General features: G+C 30.7%; 1 protein-coding gene across 4 annotated transcripts in view; it reads right to left on the reverse strand.

Moving 5' to 3' along the window:
* Window positions 1–24,360, reverse strand: part of LOC126772365 (serum response factor homolog) — a 246,156-nt gene that overhangs the window by 158,308 nt on the left and 63,488 nt on the right. For 3 of the 4 annotated variants that reach the window (XM_050492711.1, XM_050492710.1, XM_050492712.1), the window contains exon 3: window positions 10,679–10,717. The exons of the other annotated variant lie outside the window; for it this stretch is intronic. In XM_050492711.1, coding sequence (XP_050348668.1) covers window positions 10,679–10,717 — 39 coding nt within the window. The remainder of the gene's footprint in view (window positions 1–10,678; window positions 10,718–24,360) is intronic. 4 annotated transcript variants of the gene reach the window in all.

Raw genomic sequence — 24,360 nt, forward strand, 5'->3', positions numbered from 1 at the left:
ATTTATTTAGATGTTAATATTCAAACCAAAAAACAATAACATTTAACATTGCTTCTTAGCGGTAGTACAAGTAAATATGAAGAGTGGAGAGTTTCTACTCAGAAGGGCTTGTACACAGTTCTACCACAAAGTAAAACTCAAAATCATGTGTGCTTTCGAAATGTGCAAAAAACGAATACATTACTATTTTAAATAGCATTTTATATAAGGTATTAAAATGTCAGTTGTCACTTTTAATATAGTCATAGTACAATTATTTTATCATATTTATCTTTATGTCCTATGTGTCCTTCATTCTTTAATTACACTGTTTATTTTGGTATTAGGACGGTTAGAATGTGGTACCACCACCATTATAGGAAACGTAAATATTTTATCAGTTTATTAACTTACTAAATATAATAGCCTGTTAATATCCACCGCTGCTCTAAGGCCTCCTATCAAGGAGGCCTTAGAGCAGCGGTGGGACATCAGTCCACATTAACAGAAAACGTTTTGGCGCTTATTCCAACACTCTGCTCCAATGCGGATTGGTGGATGCACTTGTGGTAGATTTGCGACACATGTAGATTTCTTCAAAATGTTTTTCTTCACCGCCGCGTACGAAATGGGACCCGCAATCTTCGGTTAATATTCGGCTGAATATTTCAGTTCTAATTTATTTTATATGCATTATTTTTATCTATTATTAATTCATTACATAACTAAGATAAGGTCTGCAAACTGCTTAATATTTCAAAATTATATTTATTTTATTATTCCAAACTGGACTGCCAAGAGATAGTGTTAATAGGTAAGTGTGTCTGTTGGTTCGTGGTACACACGCACAATACTATTATATTCTGTTTGAGAATATCTTTGATACAAAGATCGATACGCCGCTCAATCGAATATATTATATTGAAATACTGAATAATATCAAACAAGGATTTATTGCGACTATTGCGATTTTATTAAAATTTTTCGTTATCGAACTGTAACATCCGAAAAAATATTTACCTTAAGTTAATAAAAGTTGAAAAAAAGAAGAACTCAATTGAAAAAAAAAAGTATTTTTTTAAATAAACACACTATTTACTGTAAATCTATGGTAGCTGATATGTGTCTTATTTTAAGTAAATTGTATTAAAACAGCCTTCACACCTGTTAAATATAAAGCAAAAATAGTCCATTAAATATAAGTTATTATAAGCAATTAGCCTACTTCGTGTGGCGTTTTAAAAATATAACCTTAAAAAAAGTGACGATCTAGCAAACGTCGAGCTGTCAAACCATTACTCGTCGCATCCGCGCCATATGTCACTAAAAACACATTTCCCGCGCTTTCCGTTGACCCGTTAAAGAACAGTCCTTTTGAAAATAAAAATGTGTTCCAAAATCAAATAGACCGCGAAAGCCGCGTCCCTATAAGTGCAACCGATCATCACTTATCGCAATATTTCGCTACATGTGATCACCCTATTTGGTATGTTGTTTTTACTTTGTCGCCGTCCTGCTCGGACCGGTTACGAAGATTGTGCATCTCTATCTTGTGACGTCACACAACGGTAGTTCTCAAGCCGTCCAGTCTAGACTTTAATGCGATATTTTATAAATGTTTTGTCACCTAGTGGGAGCTATAACTAGTTTAGTCAGATGATTTTTTTAATATTACGTCAATTGAAATAAACGATGATAGTATGCCTTATAAAAATAAGTAAGTAAACAGTTTTTTTACTAAAAGTTATTTAAATGATCAGTAATCTTGGGCTAAGGAATTTAATGGGTATATAATTTAAATTTCTATTAACTTTAATTTTATTTAAGACTTCAATAATAATGAGGCACGATTGTGAACCCACGCAGATTAATATGGTACCGATTAACATAGTCATGAAAAATTGCATTATAATTTTTAGTTATCAAATTGCATAGTTTTATTATTTTAGGAAAATCGACACTTAGTATCTACTATTCAGACACTAACGGACTTACTTATAAAAATATGTTTAGGTGATAAGTGAAGTGTCTCGATTCGTCTTCATTCGAAAGTCAAATCAATAACGTCAGAAAGAGCGATATCATGTTTAACCAAAAAGCCGCTGAGTAACGTTTATAATTATTAAATTATAAGGTCGTATGATATCGGACAATATTGAATATGTAATATCTGAACGTACAAATATAACAATTTCAAATATTAAGTGAATTTTCAAGGCATTAACAATAAAGGCAAGTATTTAACTGATTGATTTCCTAAGATCTTGGTAACAATACTCTAATTGAAATTCAATAAAAAGCTATGATCGCATAGTACTGGTTTTAGTGATTACTTACGCCCAAATAGTGTTGCAAAGCTTGATAGTAATTACACGTACTGTTTGTGATTTTTCGGATGAACGTAAGCTAGTATAATACGAATTACGAATTTAAGTAAGTAATGCTATAACACTCTTGAATTTAAATGTAAAATTATTTTTACGTACTGATTTGGAATTTTTTTTTTTTTTTTTTATAGAATAGGAAGGAGGACGAGCATATGGGCCACCTGATGGTAAGTGGTCACCAAACGCCCTTAGACATTGGCATTGTAAGAAATGTCAACCATCGCTTATAGCCAATGCGCCACCAACCTTGAGAACTAAGATTTTATGTCCCTTGTGCCTGTAATTACACTGGCTCACTCACCCTTCAAACCGGAACACAACAATATCAAGTATTGCTGTTTTGCGGTAGAATATCTGATGAGTGGGTGGTACCTACCCAGACGAGCTTGCACAAAGCCCTACCACCAGTAGATGATGGACATGGAATGAACTTACAAATGATAATTAACAAATACTTAGTACTCTCACAACCAAATATGTAAATGAAATGAAATAGTTAAAAACCAAAAACGTAGCAGATACTTAGTTAATAATTAGGTATTTTTCCTACTACTTTCTGAGAAATATCCTTCAACGAGCCTTCCTAACCTTCCTCATTCCTAAAAAAAATAGCAATATATTATAAGCAATTATACAATATGGTAAATTCCTTTAAATCACATGAATGCCTTAATAATTATATTATTTTATATCATCATCCAGATGCGATCGCATTTATTCCATTCCGCGCCTTTCAGTTAGAAGCCAAATAAGACCTCATGGCTCTTTCACCTTTTTGGTGTTTGGCATGTAACATAGATTGCAATTATCTGTGCTGGTTACCAACGTACTGGTGAGCTCGCGAGTTCGTTCAATAAAATGGAAATATATATTTTAGTTCTTGCAACACTCTAATTTCCGGATAGTACAGCCTAAAAGATTTAATCCAATACGTTCTTGCTTGAAAGACTGATGGGTTGTTTAAAGAAAAGTTTTTTTGCATTTTACGTAGATAATATTTGTCACAATTTTCATATAATAGTTCACGTACAGACAACACTCCGACAGATATACAGTATATAAATAGAATGTATAGATTAAGCGCGTGAAGGCTTACTTTTTATCAAATTTCTCAAATCGTCGTCTCGCCTTAAATGATGCACTTTAAGATGAAATAATTTCTCGTATTCGACCTATTTTGGACATGGCACTAATTAAAAAATACTTTTTAATGTGGAAGTCTCTACAGATAAAGTCAAATGATTAGAATGACACTGATGTAAAAGGACCTGATCTTAGAACTTAAGGTTACGGTAATAAATTGGAAAATAAGTAAGGATTCGTTTTAATACTTGCAACTTTTTTTAAATTAATTTGTCACATACATTGTACACTTGTGGTAGGAGTTTGCGCTATGGCGGCTAAGCAGTAATTTGTTATTCCGCTATCAAACATTAATAATGATTTATTCAGGTTTAACAAGTGAACCTTTGATTACAGCCATCATAGATAATACTCAAATTTGCTGTTAGTTTGTTTCTTCGCTGCAAGCAGACAAGTTAGTATGCCTCTTAACTATGAACTTAAGAATAGTCTGTGCTCGAAATATACTTAACATTACATAAGAGTACCATTCAGCGATGTGCATGAAATTATAAACAAAAATTACGCGTCGTTTTATTCACTAGATTTTTTATGGGCAAGTCAATATTTTAGAATTTAGAATTATTTTGATAGCTATAAATATATTCAGTTATTTCTTACACTGTTAAAACTTTTCAGTAAAAAATGAAAAATAAATCAATAAAGGCAACAATGTACATATATGTGCGTCAAACATACTGTCGCGATAACAGCGGGTTTTCAACGTTATGCCTAAATTAAACAAAAAAAAAAAAACAATCTTTCTTGGCAATTAATTAAGATCTTACGTAAAAGATTTTACTTAATAATTTAAATTAACGTGTTTTACCCTTGAGTTTTTCGACACCTTTAAACACGACTTTTTTAAATACATATTCAACGATAACTGTAGTTGTTTTCGAAAAGATTGACAAATAATTTAACACTAAATTTTTATTGAAATAATACATCGTATTCAACATGACCACAAAGATGTCTTAATGAGACAAAATATATTTCTTGCATGTGAGTTGTTTCATGTTTTAACCTCGAGAAGCACATTAGTAATTCGTGTAATGGGATATGTGAGCTGAATAAAATGGATGATGTTTGAAAGGTGAAGTCTTTGGGCTTCACTCGCATATTTGGTAAGCATGCCATTCCCCAGATGCCATTTTTATCAACCCCTTGTTCTAAGGATCACAATATTGAGTCTTATAAAAGCACATCTGCCGAGGTCCAATGATAAGACTGATTAATTGCGGAGATGTATCTCCGTGACAGACGGACGGGCTACCGTTATGTTAACACCGAAAATATATGCATAAGATTAAAATGACACACGAAGGCAGAACATTTTGATATGAACCAATCTCGCGGTATGACATAATGCGTATTTTTAGTTTTTCTCAACAAGTTGACTACTTAAATTTAAGGAAAATAAAGAATATGAGTTTAAGCCCACTTATGTGCTATATAGTATAATAAATTTAACATAACATAAACTAAAATAAAAAATAGGCTAGAAGAGACGAGCCCGCTTTCGATCACAACGGTAATTTTTAACGAAAACTAGCCAATTCGTAGGAAATATTCTAGTGCGGAGTATGCTAGCAAACAGAGGCGCACTCTTCTTCCTTCACTCTCAGTCTGATGTGATGGTAATCTGATTCGACCGAAAATATATGAGGTGCATGTAAATATTTTTTTTATCAAGATATTAAGTACATTACCAACTGTATCGGTGTCCTTTAGAAGGAAACACGATACAAACCTGACGACAGGTAATGATTAATACGATCTCATATAACGATACTACGATACGATACTCATATAACCATATCGAAAATTGACGTCGCGACCATAACAGAATGCTACCGCCGGTGGTAGTATGGTATTCATCCTCATAGACTAGCCGGTTAGCATGGTTGGTGGATGCTTGCCTTTCACGCTGAAGGGTTCGATTCCCATCCAGACATTTGTGTGCATGAACATGTCTGTTTGTCCTGAGTCTGGGTGTAATTATCTATATAAGTATATATTTACAAAAGAAAAATAGTATATGTAGTATATCAGTTGTCTGGTTTCCATAGAACAAGCTCTGTATAAGCTTAATTCGAGAGCAGATGGCCGTGTGTGAAAAATGTCCCAGGATGTATTATCCAAGACGTCCACATACACATTTCCCTACATTTCGCATGCGTAAATATATTTTCCAGATAGAAAAAAAAATGTTTTGTAACGCTATATGACTTTAATGGCCGTCTGCCTGCAGCTTACCCTTTTGGAATGTTTTTCCTATTTACAATTGAAATTTAAAATGAATAATAATATAAGTATCTTACTTAACTTCAACTTTGTTCAATATGACAATTCTTAAACTGCAACTTTATATGTGTGCAAGTCTATAATTATACCAAAATAATGACATCACTGAAAGGTGTTTGTTTAACGCGGGTACACATTACACCGTGCCTAGCTATAATATCCACCAATTATCCAACGTGTGTTTGTTTATAACTGGTATATCTTCTAAATTTATTCATTCGAATGCACCTTGCCTCCTTTACCAATTAAATTATTAAAAAAAAAATAGTGATATATTGGTTTGTGCAAATTCTTTGCTTAGAAAATGTCGGCGCTAAAAGGAATTTGAAATCATGTAAAAAACGTCGTTTATCACTTTCAACGTATATCGCAAAGTTGTTTTTAAAATATCACTAAATAAATAATTAAATGAAGTATTTTATTTTTTAATAGCTTCAAACTTTTTATCTATTTTTTTTAACAGAATAAGAATATAACATATTATGTACCTCTTTCATATAGTTTGATTTTTTAAGAAGGTCCAATGATAGTAAGGACCCAGATAGGTCCTTACTATTGGACCAGAATTAACACTTAATATAACAGCAATTCAAGAGTCTTTATAAACCCTTTATATACACGCATAGACGGTCAAACTAATTCAATTCGAGAAAAAATGTCGCTTTTACACCTTCATGTTGCAAATAAAATGATTGACAGTCATGTCAGTCATAAGAATTTTTATTTCTGACAGAATTTTATTTTGGACAAAAATAGCTTTACTGCTAGCTGCTTTATTTTACATTTACTTGGTAGTAGGGTTTTGTGTAAGCCGATCGGGTCAGGTACCACCCACTCACCACATATTATGCCAACAAACAGCAAATGCGTAGTGTTGTTGTATGCCAGTTTGAAGTGTGAGTGGGCTATTGAAACCACAGGCATAACTATAGGCATCTTAGTTCCCAAGGTAAGTGGCGTATTGGCGATTTAAGGAATAGCTAAGCGTCAATGTCTATGGGCGGTGGTACTTACCACCAGGTGACCTATATGCTGCCACGTACCTTTTTTATAAAAAAACTATGTGAACATGCAGTGCCGCGCATTAACAAACCCATCTGCTTTCGTAATTTACATAAAAATAGTATTTAAGACTAAACACCGCTAATTATAGACTACGGTAAATTTAATTACAATACAAGACTTATACACTTTATGTGAAAAATATCCAAGGAATATTCGAAGTGTCTTAATTAGGTTTTTTATTTATATATGAAATCGATTGTATTTTTTAAGAGTATTTTTTTTTCTAGATTGATTTAAATTTAAATTTTGTAATATACATGTTATTATATTATGATAAAATAAATTTAAAGAAATTGTTATATATTGTACTAATATTCTTGCATTTCTTTTGTAATATATTACATTGTAGAGTTTTCCGAGCATAATAAATAAATAGATAAAGAAAATTCAAATAAGTATGGAATTTTTATGATTTAACCTAGATTTTAGTTTTGAGATATTTCGACTTCAGTCTTAGATACTGATCGATAGACAAAACAAGAGTTTTCTTGAAATCACATCACACACGAATCGCAGTCACACATTATATAGAATTATCATACACGCATTGCACAAATCTATATATGAAACAAAACTTTAAAACTCGTTTTAAATTATCACGAGACCGAAGTAATCCGTTATAAAGTAACGTACAATACTTTCATCTACACATGCACAATTACATAGCTCTCCTTCCATACACACACACACACACCCAATCCAAAAAAATCTAAATATCCTGGATATACTTTTTGAAAACAGGTTTGAAGCTAGTTTAAAATTATACATTACATTAATTTATAGATTAATTATACATTACATATTTATTTTTATTGAAATAAAGGTTATAATTTTAATTCTCATATTTTATTTTCCGTTTTTTGTCACAATTATTTATTTAAAAAATTAGATGATATAAATATGAAGAGAGATGAATTAAGATATACAAATGGGTTTTATTTTAAAAATGTAGGTGTTCCTCTTTCAGAGCGACGTAAAATTTTACACTTGAATAACTTGGAAACTAAAAATCCGACGTTAATATTTCACTATAAACTAACCATCGTACAGCTTATTTAAGACTACAAGCAAGCCTTTTTCCAAGGAAATACTAATATTCCTATTTTCCTTCAATATAAAAGTGAAGCTTGTATTAACAGTGGGAACGAATATAGCTGTAGGTGAGGTTCGAAACTCCGATTTTCACATCGGTCCGTAAAGCCTTTGGCATATTGAGTTTAGTAATCCGTTTTCCTTATGCTTCAGAAAAATGTACAGGAATGTATCGAAAAATAACCGTGAGGAAAAAGACTTTCTACGAGAAATATTATTGATAAAGACAATGTTTTATAAAGTATAAAATAACTTTTTCGAATAGTCACCTTGAAACAGAGGAAAGAAAAAGCATTTCAACACTTTGCTGTACTAAAGTAACATGAATAACTTAATATATATAGCATTTCTTATGGAAAAATTAGAAACGAGTGAATGGGAGAAAAGCGTCCAGGATATAATGAAAACAAAACTGTACCACCATACTCGATTAAATAAAGTCACACCAGATTGTAACAATCTTCGCACATTATTTTCAAGTATCGTATAAAACAAGAATATTACGTAAAACTTGAGTGTTGACACATAAAACAGATTGTATGACGCCTCGTTATTGATGATGGCTGAAGATCACCCTCGCGTGAATTATTTATGCAATTAACTGGGGACAAGCTACGCTTTTTACTTGAACAGTTATATTCTGTTGAGAAAAAAGTTACACGTGTCCTTCCTGTTTGTCGCTAATAAGTTGCGAATTTATTTGCAGTTGAATTGAGAATTAGTTTTATATTTATTCATCGACAGCAATATTTTTAAACGAGACTACGAAATCATTATTTATTACCATATACTACATACATATGTTCAATAATTCTTAATTCTGTTTTTATTAAGAAAAATGTTTTACTCATAGCGGTTGGTGTTCTTTTAGTTATTAAAACAGATTTTGTTTTATTATATTTAAATTTTGGTTTTTGTTATTTATTTACAATGTATAATAATAATCTCACTTGAATAACACCAATTGTGGTAGTATGTAAACCGTTGTGATGGTGGGCTTCAACTAAAATAGTTGTAAATTTGCAAATCAATAATTTAAAAAAAATACTAACACCATAATTGTGTATAGTTATATATCACAATTTGTTAGCATCGTAAGATCAGAAGAAGTTGTAAAATTTCCTTATATGGAGGCGACACTTAACCGTATTAGACGTGGAATTTATAATTATGAGTAATTTATCTTTGTTGCTATTTAGTATTTAAACAAATATTAAACTGTATGGAGAAATATATTAAATAAATATTCTTTAGTAAACCATTGGCAATTCGTATTAGTCGTGGCGATTGACGATTTAAGCAATCATCAAATATCTTATTAAATATAAAGATAACAAACAGCCTGTAAATGTCCCACTGCTGGGATAAGGCCTCTATATTTTGAGGAGACGGTTTGAAGCTTACTCCAACACTATTAAAAGCGGATTAAAGTGAATATAAAAATATAAAATTCGAAAGGAATGTTATGTACAAAAAAAGTAATAAACGGCTAATTTTTCATCTCCCAGTTATCTGAATATTGATATATAATTTATAGAAAATATTCCGCTAGAAGTAAACGAAATCTTAACACATTAAAATTACTATTCAAACAAAACACACAAGTAACATTTACGAAGCAACCTATGAACTTTATAAAAACATATCTTTTGTACACATCTAGCAAAAGATTTGCCGCAATGGAGTCGCAGCGATCGCGCAATCACGATAATCCGATCACCCGAATATGTGCAGCCGCTCGCCCATAAACAATATAAACATCACAGTAAATTGTTCCAATGAACCACGCGATATCTGACGCGTATGAAATGGAGAAATGCGTATCAGTCCGGAAAAATGGCGGGTTTACAATCTTATGTGTATTTTTATATTAAATTTTTAATATAGCACTACTAAGTATATAAAGGAAGAGTTTTTTTTATTATATGACGACACATAGAAATTCAGGATAAAAAAGTTTTAATATCAACGGGTTAGATTCGAACATGAGACTTCCATATCGCTAACAGCCCATAAGCTGTTGAAATAAAGATTTGAATTGATTAAATGTTCATCGAAAAACCTAATGACGTATGACGCTTTATAAAGAAGACTCTTATCTGAGACTATCCACATATTAAATTTAAAATAGATTTCTATCCTTATTAAAAAAGTATATTAAATTTTATATGTTAACAACATATGAAACCCTCAAATTAGTTATAACAAATATTAAGCATCGTCCGCCGTTTTCTTGGCCACAAGCTCCTCACAATCTATAGCTTGTTGATGGCTCGCTACTACAGTACGCAATAGATCTGAGTTATTATCATACTATTGTTTATTGAAATACATACTATCGGGGAAACAGAGTTTATTTTATAATAGAAGATATATATATATTATGTCGTGTATTTTCTAACGACTGATGGCCTATACCTTGAGAAAATATACACGTAAGTACATGCATATATTGTATCCACGCAAGTACGGTCTACATATAAACGAAGGATTCTTTAAGAGTCCTCCTCCTGCAACTCTGAATATAATCGCCCAAAAAAAAATTAAAGAGGGTGAAAGTTTGTATGAAATTCCTTCATTTCGAAGCGAGTGATGCTGCGGGTAAAGCGCTAGTGACATATAAAAGATTCATGAGGAGTCAGAGCTAATATGAGATTAGGCAGCGGCCACAATATTACAACAGTCAAACGTTGTTACATCATAAATTATATTTAACATTAGCTTACCTTGCATTTGCTTTTGCTTCCCGCATTTTCTTCTAGATCCTGTTTAAAAGAAATACAAAAGTAATGTTATTATATGTTAAAGAAGCTTCAAACGAAATTATACTTTAAAGTTAGAGAAATAAGGGTTATTTGCGATCCATCCTCGTTTAACATTAGTGCAAGGCGTATTATTATAACTGTTATAAAGAATTGATGTTACATATAGAATTTATTATATTTGAATATTAATAACGAAATTATATGCTCTAGAATGTATTATAATTGTTAAACAATAAATGCTAATAATAGACCTTAACAGACTGTATATCAAGTTAATTATGCATACAAACTAATTATACAAATTAATTTATATATTATGAATACATATATATATATAAAATATATAAGGAAATAAATGTAAAAAAATGGTTTTTAACACTATAAAAACTTATACAAACCTCGTTTTGTATACAATTACTAGATGCAAGTCAATTGTCCATAAAATAAATAATTTATATAGTATACATAATATGCAATGTATATGTTATGTAATGTAATTTACATTATGTACTTATACTAACCTAAAAATAAAATTATTTTTAATTGTATAATAAATATATTTTTACTAATATCTCATACATGCATGAGATACATATTATTTTATCAGAAAATAAACTTTAATACATTGTATGTAATCGTACTTTCTCATAACCAAAATTCAAACGCTAACAATAACTGTACATCGTTTTAACTAAATCGATGCGAATACGTAGATAATATGAAGGAATTTTGCATCATTATAAGACTTATTCGTCTAATGTCAAGAAGTAATTGGATTTACAATAGAAAATTTACTATTTAAAAATCAATATATCAAAATATGAGAAATTCACAAAACACGACTGACAGACTTTGTCCTGCGTGTGTATATTACGGCGATCGTTTGTGCGCATCTTAACCGACCGGATAAAGCAATTGATATTAAATGGATCTAACCGACTTATTAGGGTTACGTTCTGTTGATTTCAATATTCTGAAATTGATATTATAATATGTATTAAATTTCATTAATTTTCATTAACTTGTTTCACTAATATTATATATACAATACAATTGGCTATGTGGACATGGTCTTCATAAGTACCGTTTGACGGGTATTGCTAGTAAGCAATACCCGTCAGACGGTATGTGTTACGTTCGTGCCTTTGTATTATATATACATATTGACATAATTAAATGGTATAAAAGTATATTTGCGTTAGTGTTATTTAGCGACTAGTTACAACAATGTTGATAGTTTCAAAACTTGCAAAAATCTGCGTCGACTTTAATGAAGAACAGTCAAACACTATCAAAAACTCGAAGTCTTAATGGAAGTCGAAATCTTAAGCAGATTTACAAAAACCCATTTTTACATTTATGATTAATAAATTCCAACCGAGCCAATCAGGGTTGGGTCGGTAGCGTATAAATATTTTCCAGTATTGTTGGCACACCCTGACGCATTTTAGCTCCGATATATCTTAATTAGATTACATACAAATTAAGCAGTAAATTATTCTCTGTCACTTAAGCAAAACTACTTTTCAGTGTATTTGGTAAGAAATTCAACCACAAATCAGACGCATTTCAAGTAGACAGATGTGTGTCCGAGCTTTTAACGAAGATGAATGCTTGTGAATTCAGTAATTAGTCGTTAATGGTCAAATTAAAAATCAACCTGGCAACTATTAAAAAAAATTGACGTATTTAACCTTTTTTCGTAAATTTTACTTGTGAGACATTTGACAAGTGACAAATAAGTTTCATTTCTTTCTGGCTTATAATTTAAACGAAAGTATTAAGCTACATATAAGATGATATTAAAATTCAAAAAACACTATAATGTAATATATTTATTGTTTTTTTTTTAAATTATAATTTATTTTTTATCAAATCATATTATGACATGCGTTTGTTAGACAAAGAGTGGCAAATAGCATAGCGGACGTCACTGTATTTTCGAAAAAAGAATCATAATTGAATTTAACCCTCATCTACAACTGTTTTTTCATCATCGATGCAACGTATTTTCGGAGGCACTGCTTATCAGTCATGTGCGCAACCGGTCCTAGCGACCCAGTTGCGATAATTGCGGACCTTGGTCGGCTTCATTAACTGCGCATTTTAAACAGCAACGGGTTAGCGGCGCCCTTAAGACCCTTGCAATAAGTGTTATAATTCAATAGTAATGTCTGTACAGGTTGCTACGTAGCTTGCACTTGGTATATGTAAGTATAATTCACGAACATATACGTATAAGAATGTAAAAGTACATCACAGTGCACAATTGCGAATAGTCCTTATTTACCTTATCATAAGATTCTTATTTCGATACAGTGAACAGAAAACACTCAGTACTAAAGAAAAAGAATTAAATCGCTTAATATAACAGAAACATTTTTTAAATATTATGTGGAAAAATTATTCTACAAGTCGATTTCAATAGTATTTGTTTGTAAATAAAAAAAATAAATGAAAATGTTATGATATTACTCTAGATGAGTAAGTATGAAAGCTAGTAAAAGCGCATTCAGTGGTAGCTTGACTTAATCAGCGGACCAAGACAAAGTAAATACCTGTTAATTATTTATGGAAATTTAAGAGGTATTCGCTGTATCACGTGACCAGTAATTGAACAATTTACCAGTTAAGTTAGTTTACCTTAAATTCAGCTAGGGCAGCGAAACTCAAGGAATAACCAACTACGAAAGAGATAGAAGACACACGCCTATAAAACTGCAAACTTAGAATTTCTTGCTTGCTTAGAATTGCAGCTTAACAGACTATCCACTAGAGCTACGATGCAGTTGAATGAAGCAGCTAAGCAACAATTAATATTGATATAGCGAAGAAATATAAAATGGTTACTCTACTAAATAAATAATAGTAGACATTTTGTAAATTAAATCGGCTTCAGACAATTGCGTAATTATAACATAAAAAACATTACAAAAATAATATTACAGATTTGTACACTTTCTTCTCAGATTTGAAATGTCTTTCCAAACCATTTGATTATTAAGAATAAATAATAGATATATATATATTTCTTATGCATATAATGAAATAAAATTTCGGTGTTAAGTCTTGATCCAGTATTTCCAAACCGTTTCCTATTGCAAAATCGTGATAGAAAATATTTTATAATACCAGGATATATTTTTTAATACCAGGATTGTAAACAATCCTGGTATTAAAAATGTGATCGATTTGTTTGCGTCTTCGTCATCAATCTATTCTTGCTGGCCTCATATGGCCTAGTAATATTTGTTCAGAACTAGAAACTACTCGAAAGATTTAAAGTTTCATATTACAAAATGTATATTACAAATTACATAATTTATCCCAATTTCTGATACAATAGAAAACGATGCGTTAAGCACGTGGGCGAAACGTGAACATTTTTAAAATTGTGTCAACCATGGACGAGCAATGCCATAAAGAACCAATTCTTTTTGAACTAATTTCTGTTAAATGTTGTTAAAATGAAATATTTTTTGTATATATGTATAAAATTCAATATAAAACAACTTACTTTATATATATATTGCAAAACTATAAGATATTATTACATTCATTTGAGAAGAATATCGAAAGTTCTTAAATTATTTTTATTTGTTTTTTTTTTTTACTATTTCTATTATATCTAGTCCATCCAGTATGTAGGGCTAGCATTAGGCGTGGGGACGACAAGTCTAAAGAATTAGGTACGAACTAGCGAATTTCATATCAGCTTATAAAACGTTAAACGATTAAGCCTTTTAGGATTTTTACCATACTTCTTCAATCCAATCTTTTTAAATACTATGGCAATCCTTCCATTAAATCCAGCATTCAGATGATAAAGTCATTTATTCATGCACTAGTATGTTTAGTTTAATCCTGATTTCTCTCTTTCTGTCATCATTGATTAGACATTCGAAAGAAAAAGACAAAGCATCGTTCAAGTAATCACTTCCTCAACAACATATACAGGCAGACTCCTTAGTTTAATTATACTATAACTCTCTTTAGTGGTACCACACACATGCATGTCTAACCTTTTGACGAAATACTTGTGATACCGACCTGAAAACACCATCGAAACAATTAGAACATTTTTATCACATAAAGTAAATTGTAATTGTTCTTATTTAATTTTATACCTTGCTTAAACTGTTTTGTTTAACATTGACAATTATGAAACAGATTTTTAAAAATCATAATACTGCAATTATTATTACTAAGACATAGTCTTACTTTAGACCTGTAAAGATTTTTATTTATTCTTAATTTAAATTTTATGGACTTCGAAATGAAACTAAAATAGAACATTTATATAATGGCAAGTATTAACCTTAATTTTGAGTTAAGTATTAAAGCTAAGGCAAGAATTTCATCTAATCTATTCAAATAAACGTGCAAGGACATACGTGCAGGATCGCCACTTACAAGACCTAGTAGGTTTCATTAGAGTTCCATAGACAAAAACATAACTCAGCCAAACGCATATTTTACACATAAGAGTAAAAAAACAGATATTATTGAAAAAATAATACAGCTCTCGTCTCTGGTAAATCAATACATCCTCAGACAAATTATTCGTTTCTATAACAAGATTTCATCCAGATTTTTAACTTTTACATAATAAAGTTATAATTTGTGTTTTGAAAACATTTATCGATAAGGTTTATTATATAATATATGGATATAATATAATATATGGATGATGAAAAGGTTGGATTTCATATTCGTCGATTTCCATACAGGACTTACATTTCAATTTAATGGTACGGACTGCGTAGTTAACACTATGTTAAAAACATATTTGAGAAACAGTTTCTTGCCGGTAGGTCCCACAATCCAAACGAGTAGCTTTTAATTTAATTTAATCCTGTGACGTAACGAACCAAAAGTGTTTATTAATTAACCTAATTAAATAAAGAATGTTTTGATTTTGATAACATACGCTTCAGATTTTGGGCAAATATGTAAGACAGTTTTATAACATATTTTATAGAAAATTTATCACTACGGAACCCGAGCATTTTTTTTAATAATATATGTAGGCGGACGAGCATATGGGCCTGATGGTAAGTGGTCACCAACACCCATAGACATTTTTTTTTATAGAATAGGAAGGCGGACGAGCATATGGGCCATCTGATGGGAAGTGGTCACCAAACGCCCTTAGACATTGGCATTGTAAGAAATGTCAACCATCGCTTATACAGCCAATGCGCCACCAACCTTGGGAACTAAGATTTTATGTGCCTGTAATTACACTGGCTCACTCACCCTTCAAACCGGAACACAACAATAACAAGTACTGCTGTTTTGCGGTAGAATATCTGATGAGTGGGTGGTACCCAGACGAGCTTGCACAAAGCTCTACCATCAGTTCACCCCTTAATATAAATGTATCTAACGTTTAGGGAAAAATAACGTATTTTTTGCGTAAATACCCATGATAATAATAAAAAAAGTAGTGAGTTTCTCAATTATGAATACAGTACAAGTAAAACCGCGGGTAATAGCAGATATAAGAATATCTGAACTAGTTCAATCAGGACTTGTTTTGATGTATGAATATTAATTTTGTAGAGCTAGATCAATCTTTTTTATCGTTTATAATTCGATTGCATAATTATTATTTATATATCTTGTTAAAAATATGCACTATGGAAAATAATTACATCAGACGTTAATAACAGCTTATTGGGTTGTATTTTTTTATTAAATATTTCAATTTATAAAAAGTAATTTGCAGGATTTGAACTTTAAACTATAATTTCCCTAAGATAACTTACTAATTGGAATGAATTAATGATAAATACTAATTGGGTGTCATTATATTTTTCTATGTATTTAATATTTATATACAATTACATAAGTCATGATGACCAAAGTTTTTTTTTTTTTTTGTTTAAAAATATTTCGGTTTTATAAATACGGACATAAATTTAAACGAATCCTGCGTTTTTATATGATTATTTTTTAATTATATTTTGTCCGAGATGTTTCGAACTGTCTTAAATTTTCCAAGGTCACCGATAAGATGCTACCGCGTCTACATGTGTATGTGGACATACAGACCCACACGCCCGAACCCCACAGACCCGAAGAAGGAACAGCTTGAATTCTTTGACGAAACGAAGTTCTTACCGAGATTTACAAACTGATAAATTTTAAGAAATTCGTTATTCGAAATACGAGCAACAAAAGAAAATATTTACGGAATTCTATTCAATGGAAATTCCGCATTATTCTTATTACACCTATGATAGTAAAATGACATGCAAACAGGAAAGGATATTACAAATACAAGCTTATTAGCAGCTATTACCATTAACGAGACACGTAATGGTTTGTTTACAATTGCGATTTATGTCTTGTAATAGGACTAATCTTAGCCTCATATCAATGCGCGCATTTTTACTTAACACTAAATTCGTATAAGCTTTTCTGACTAACGCAATTTTTCTGATATCTGCGATATATGAGTGTCGAGTTAAAAAGATTTTGATAAAATTTATCATTTATATATCTTAATTTACTAGAACAGTGACTTAGGTAAGAAATTTAACAAATAATTTTGTACACAATTGGTGTTTGACTTTTGTAAAACATAAGCCTTACGATGCGTTTTTACTAGGACTGTTTTCATGAGCAACACATTAAATCACTGCGAAATAGGTTGCTGCACTTCAGTATGCTTTTCTTTAGATATACTATGTGATATAATGAATGAGTGATGATCTAATAGTGAGATTCTTACTACAATGATCTTTTATAGAAATTTTCAACATTAATAATTAGTTGTTGCGTAAATACAGGTAATAAAAAAATACTGCCAGGCTATTAACATATCGGATATCTGAATGCAAAATTAAGTAACGCGAAGTCATTCACCCATCTATTTCCATCTCAGGTCAACGTCGCTTAACTAACATTTATGTTTGCAGGTGCAGCACCGACCCTAGCTTCCATATGTAGTGATAAAATATTGCCTTAGCTGGACGTCTGTCAACGATAACTTTTATCCTAAAACGTCAAATAACTATTAATGTCGTTTTTTCTATTACAAGCGTTATCCGCAGGTTATTTTGTATTGTGCATAATCTTCAACATTTTTTATTATGAAATTAAAAACAAGAGTTATATGTTATAAACATTTTTACATTCTTTATAATCGCTCCTTCGTTGATCAAGATTTGCAGTCCTGTCCTGCTGCAAGTCCTGGCTCCAAATCCTATAACGTGGACTTTATAATATCAAATTATTTTTTTATGGATCAATTTACTCTTTTTGTGCTTGAAACTATTTTTTTATCATTAATAATGTTAAGAATCTTAGAGAAAAATTTTAGAGAATAATACAAAATACAGTACAAAAAGAATTGTCTGTTTTCAAATGTAATATTAAACTTTGAACTATAATAGGAAAACGATGCCTTAAATTATTCTCAATAAGACTACAGTCAAAGTAGAAAATATTGAGCAAAGGGCACAACAGTTATGACATTATTAAGTTAATCGTACTGTATTGACTGGGAAAAGGCAAAATCTTTAAACCAAAATAATCTTAGTAAATAAATCAATTTTATTAAAACTGAAGGGTTTTTTTATTTTCGGAATGCAAGTGAGCATATAGGCACTATGTAAATAGTGGTCAACTTCGTCCATTGACAGTCAATAAGTCGAATCAATGCGGATCAACCATAAGATCTAAGTAAGATTATCCCTTGTGCCTGTAATAACAATGGCTCACGAACCTAACGTTAAAAAACTTTATTATAATAAAATTAAGGATAATTGGTACGTGTTATTAAAATTCATGAAGTCGGTTGAAAGATATTCTAACATATTTAAAAGATGTATTTAACAGCTGCAACTAATTTAAATATTTTGCGTAATGAACGTTAGTTAATTACACAAATGTTAAATAAATCAATCTTGCTACGTGCTCTTAACGGAGTTTAAACAACTTACTTTTTTTATTTATAACGGAAAACAAAAATACGATTAAAGTCACTTTCCTAGTATTTTAAATATATCGTAACTAACTGATGTATTTAATAAGCATATCTAATTGAAAACACTATTTCCTATGACATTATTTTTACCTCAACAACTTATTACCACTACCTGCGATACATACAGTACAGTAACAGCCTGTAAATGTCCCACTACTGGGCTAAGGCCTCCTCTCCCTTTTGAGGAGAAGGTGCATACATACATAGCGATACATACATACGTATAGTGCAATTATTACGGCCATTCTCAAGAGTTAGGATGGAGTTCAAGCTTGCTTCTTATCAAATTTCATCAAAATCGGTCCTGTGGTTTAGACGTGAAAGCGTAACAGATAGACACACAGAGAAATACTTTATAATAATAATATAGATTGGTTAATCCCAAATTAATCTTCTCATTCCTATCTTATAAAAATTTAAATTTAAAATATTTTATTAATACATTTGTTTATATTACATAACACTATCCCTGACTGGGTATGATGGACGAGTTCGGACAGTGTGGTCAACCCCAAAACCATATTGTACAATCTACGAAGCGCTGCACACGAGTACTGTCGACATAACAAATTAAACATTTCCTACGGTCAATCAAATCGAAGTACAGCTCAGTTATAAAAAGAAGTTTAATTTTATTTACATCATATATTTATTCTTTATTTTAAATATGAAGTGAACGAATTTAATGATTTACGGATTTGCTATAATAAATGATATGCTTAAATGGCATTAAGAGTATATTATTTTTTAAAATCTATAATAACTTCGGAACTATAATTTAAAAAATATATTTTTCGGTGGTGTGTGTATTTTTACGCATTCTGCTGCTTGTTACCACTTAATAGATTACAATCAAAATGATCATCACATTTGTCTATGATTAAGGTTAAAATAAAGAAAATATTTTACCTTGTTTCATGTGAAAATTTCCAGGTAATAATTATTTATTCGTCGTTGCGTCGTATAAATAGAAAAAAACAACACAAATTATATTTGTCTGCCGACGCTACCTTCGCGACAGCAACAGCGACAAAACGTATGCATTTATCATCATAAGAGTTGTATTAACATTGTCACAATGCTGCCCGCAATTGTATTGTGCGCCGCGACTCCGCTCGCTTAATGATACTTTATACAACCGAAAACGATCCGACGTTACTAGATTATATGTACGGACCTTTGTTAGTAGAAGTAGCATGGAATAAATATGTTTTTAGATTTTATTGTAAATGCTTTGTTATTTTTAGTTTAGCCATATTATTATCATTTTTTTTTTAATAAACGGCCTTTTGGAGAAATCATACACACATGATATTAAGGTTTTAAAATCAATATAATCTTTGTTTATATATCTTTCTTCGTTGTGATGTACTACCCGGCTGTCAGAACGAGGAAATATTTTACTATTTCATAATCGTGAGGTCCTTGGTTCAACTCCGGGTCGGCCTTGTAAAAATTGGCAGCAGGCAGTCGACTTGCCTGATGTTAAGCATCGACACGGTGTAGGATGTAGCACGCTTGCCTAGAAGAAGCCTGTCTGGATTTGAAGACACTAACGTAGTAATAGTCGACAGGAAATACAGACACAGGCAATGTATTCTACAGTTTTGCAGCGCCAATTATAGTTAGTAGTTAAATAATAATAATAATAGGTCCGAGTCCGTGATAGAAATTATGCCTGGATCAAAATATTTTATAGTGTGTGATAATTGTCTCTTCCTGTATTTAGTGATTGAGCATTCAGCACAGATAATTTTAACTTGGTAACTTTTTTACCCATTTTATAGAATTAAGCATATATATATAATTACATAATATAAAATACCATAACTTTTCCTTCTTAAAATGTTTGCATGAAATATTTTCCTCATAATAATAATTACATTATATTTTAATTGAACGATATCAATTTCGCAATTGTCTCTAAAAGTACCAAAAAGATTACAATATTTTTTTTTATTTCTGATATCATAGTATATTCGCAATAAACATAGATTATAAAAGATAGTCATAATATAAAACGACTAATGTCTCGTATGGAGTTTATATGAAAAACAACTGACTTTGTTGATTTGCGCACCAAAATTTTGCAATCTTTAACCCAAACAAAAGAAAAGTTTCGTTCGCGAGCCTTATCCTTTACAGTACGAAGGAGACACTAATTTGCGAATGTCAAATTATCTCTTAAGAAAATTTTATGGGTAATACCGCTTATTCCTATATCCGATGTTGTAAGCAGCCTCCTTTGATTTGACTTTTGCCATTTTTTTACTGAACTGATTACTTTGTCTTTTATTTCCTTGCACTTAAAACGAACTAATATGCGTGACGGCTCTTCTCCTTTTGGGGTTGAAGCTATATTAGCAAACGTCAAATCAGTTGTGGGTTGTTCTTCACCACATATAGGTGCCATTTGGGATTGATGTTTTCTGGTTTTTATCCTATATACACATTCTAAGTCACTGGGTAGAATCGACACTCCCGTGGTTTTCGCTATTAGACATACCGTATCAGCTAGGTTTTCATTAGGAGTTTGCGTAACACCGCATATCTCCAAGTTATTGATACGATCTTTTTGGTTGTTATGTATATACATAATATACTTAATATAAATAGTTTTTAGTAGGTGTTTGAAGCATTTATAATAAACTGTAGTTAGGAACTTAAATGTTATGTCTATTGTAACTATATATTTGACACTGGCTCACATACTTTTCTAGCCGGAACACAACAATAGCATTGCTGTTTGGTAGAATGTTTGATAAATGGATAGTACCTACTCAGACGAGCCCGCACAAACCCCTATCATCTAGAAAACTAACTAGTTTGCAACAAATTTCATCCTCTACAAATTTCATGTATCTCTAAAAAAAGTATGTTTGACCGTTTTAATATTTTTTTCTGTAAATAAAAGTATTTCTAAAAAGTATCCAATCCGAAACAACGCTTACTACCTGAACAGTAAGCAAATTCGATGGCGACTATGATCCCCTTATTTTGAATAAATATGTATACAATTACGGTTAATGTAAAGACATTATATATAACTCTTCTCACTCCATAACCATTCAATCGCTCATTATGTCGTAAAATTTTACATTTTATTTTGCATATATAATGTGTCTCTTTTCGACTGCAAAAACAACTTGAAAGAAGAAAGAGATGCAACTAGTATAAGAACGGAAATCTTATAAGTATTACAATTTTCGGCGGTTACATTAAAGTAAATATTGTATAATAAGACCTTATCGGTGTTATTTTGGTTCATATTCGTTTTTTTTTTGTATTTTAAAAGTGATAATGAAAATTCAACTTAAAAGCTTTAAAAATAAGATAACATTTAGCTTGTTTTTATGGAATTATATATTCGATTAAATTTAAGTTGCTATGGAAAACATATTCAACATATTTATTTATGACTATGATTTAAGATTTTTACATAATGTTGTTTTGACTGTTTAAAAATTTTTAAAGAAGGAAACTGAAATCAAGCGTATATTTAAATGCTTTATCATCGAACAAACCGTGCTAAAACTAGAAAAAAAAATACAGTTTATTTAATTTAGTTGATAAAAAATTTACTTTTTATACACACAACTATTTCAAACGCTTAAATATATTACTTGAAGATTGATTGCAGGTTTTCATTGTTACGTAGTGAGCTAAGGCCATTTAAAATTACGGTACTACATCATAATAAGCAAATATTATACAATCAGAATCGAGCTAAGCGATCTATCCGCCCATACTAATCCATAGAACATTTTATAAGTTCAAACAAAAGTATTTAAGCCAAACAAATGTTTTTTTTTTTAACTTTAAATTGCAAACGATTTGAATCATCTGAAATACTTTCAAAAAATTTTAATTTTGTTGACAGCGAAAGAAAATTCTATTAAAATGTATGTGTAATAGATCGATCATGTAGTTTTATAATTCAATAATATAACAAGAAGGAAAATCTTTTTTAAAATATTTTAAAAGAATCTAAAATCAATATTTTTAATATAAATTATTTTAACATTTTACATTCTATAGCTCGCAAAGCTCAAGGGGCCTCAACGGAAGCTTGAGCAAGCTTTTTAATTAAAGACCCAGCTTTAAAATATTTCTCATAACATCGTAACTATTGTTATTAATACTTTGACCTAGTTTTTTATGAATTTGAGCTGATTTTTATAAATGTTTATTACGTCAAAAATTACTAAGTATAATTTGTTGTTACACGTTATCGCCTATTTTTGAAGTCAATAGGATTATTTTTGAGTATCAACTATAATTAGCCTAACACACGGCATGTACCTAGTTTTTATATTATAATTGTGTTTTTATTTTTATTTTATTATATTTTTTTTACTTAGTTATATAAAAACTCTACGTTTATGTGTAAGGTTATGTTTTTTCTCAATAAATTATTATTATTATTAATTTATTTAAATTTGGCTTCTGAATATCGCGCTAACTTTTCGCTACACTTTTACACTATATTTATAAATGTACTATTATTTTCATATATTTGTTATTCTAACGGATGTTATATCTTAATTAAAATATAATTTTGAGCACTAGGTGATAATATACATATTCTTTGTAACAAATGTGCGAAGCAATTAAAAATAAATGTAACCAAATTAAATATAATAGCGATCGCTAGCTGTGCCACGCGTTTGTTACATTTGGTGATGTGAAACTTTATAAAAAACCGGAACTATTAAGTCGGTAATTGAAAAGTGGGCGTAATTGAGAAAAGACAACGGTCCGACTTCATATGAAGGTCGCGTAATTAAATATCGTATTTAATAACACTTTCCGCTAATCCGACGCATAACACTTTATATATTTGCAACGTCAAATTTTATTATATATATATAGAGATCAATGAACCTTGTAAAATTGATTTTATTATTTAATCAATATTTATTTAATTGAATTGGAATTTTACCGTTAGAGCAGACATATATTTGTAAACATTACCCACTAATCAGTTATTCAGCCAGTTAAATTTCCTATTGAAAAGGTTTTAAACTTACTTCACCGCGATGCTCCAAGACCGATTGATGGATTTTGCAGAACACACACGTGGCAGAATTTCTCTGACCGCCGAGTTTGAGTTGAATTTTATAAATACAAATTAAACACGAGAATATACACGTGTATATTCTCGAGAATATACTAGCTACTGGGCAATCTTGGCTTGAATATTGAAGGGTGAGTGAGCTCGTGTAACACACAAGTGGTGCTGTACTTCTTGTAGTGCTAGTTTTTGTTCGCAAAGTTACTACTTACAAACTGATTGCACATTTGCTCGTCTACCTTCTGAAATAAATAAAAACGTGTCGCCAGGAGGCAATATCCCGTTGTGTTTGAGCTACATACGAAAGCATTTATAATTATATATAATCAAAACAAATGTTAAATTATTATGTATCGATACCAAGTAGTGTTCACCAAGTATTCGAAATTAGACCATAATTACTATTGAAAATTTTAGGAAAGCATATATGAATGATGCTAATTTTGGTTAGAATTGGTCCCATTGCAATAGAACTTTTTAGTTAGTATGGCGCCTTATTTCAAATCCTCGTCCAGTTGTTGTTGGCACTTGTCACACTATGTTAGGAACATAAAAAATGAAGCTGGCGAGATT

Source organism: Nymphalis io, chromosome 12 (genome assembly GCF_905147045.1).
Source record: "Nymphalis io chromosome 12, ilAglIoxx1.1, whole genome shotgun sequence".
Classification (NCBI taxonomy): domain Eukaryota; kingdom Metazoa; phylum Arthropoda; class Insecta; order Lepidoptera; family Nymphalidae; genus Nymphalis; species Nymphalis io.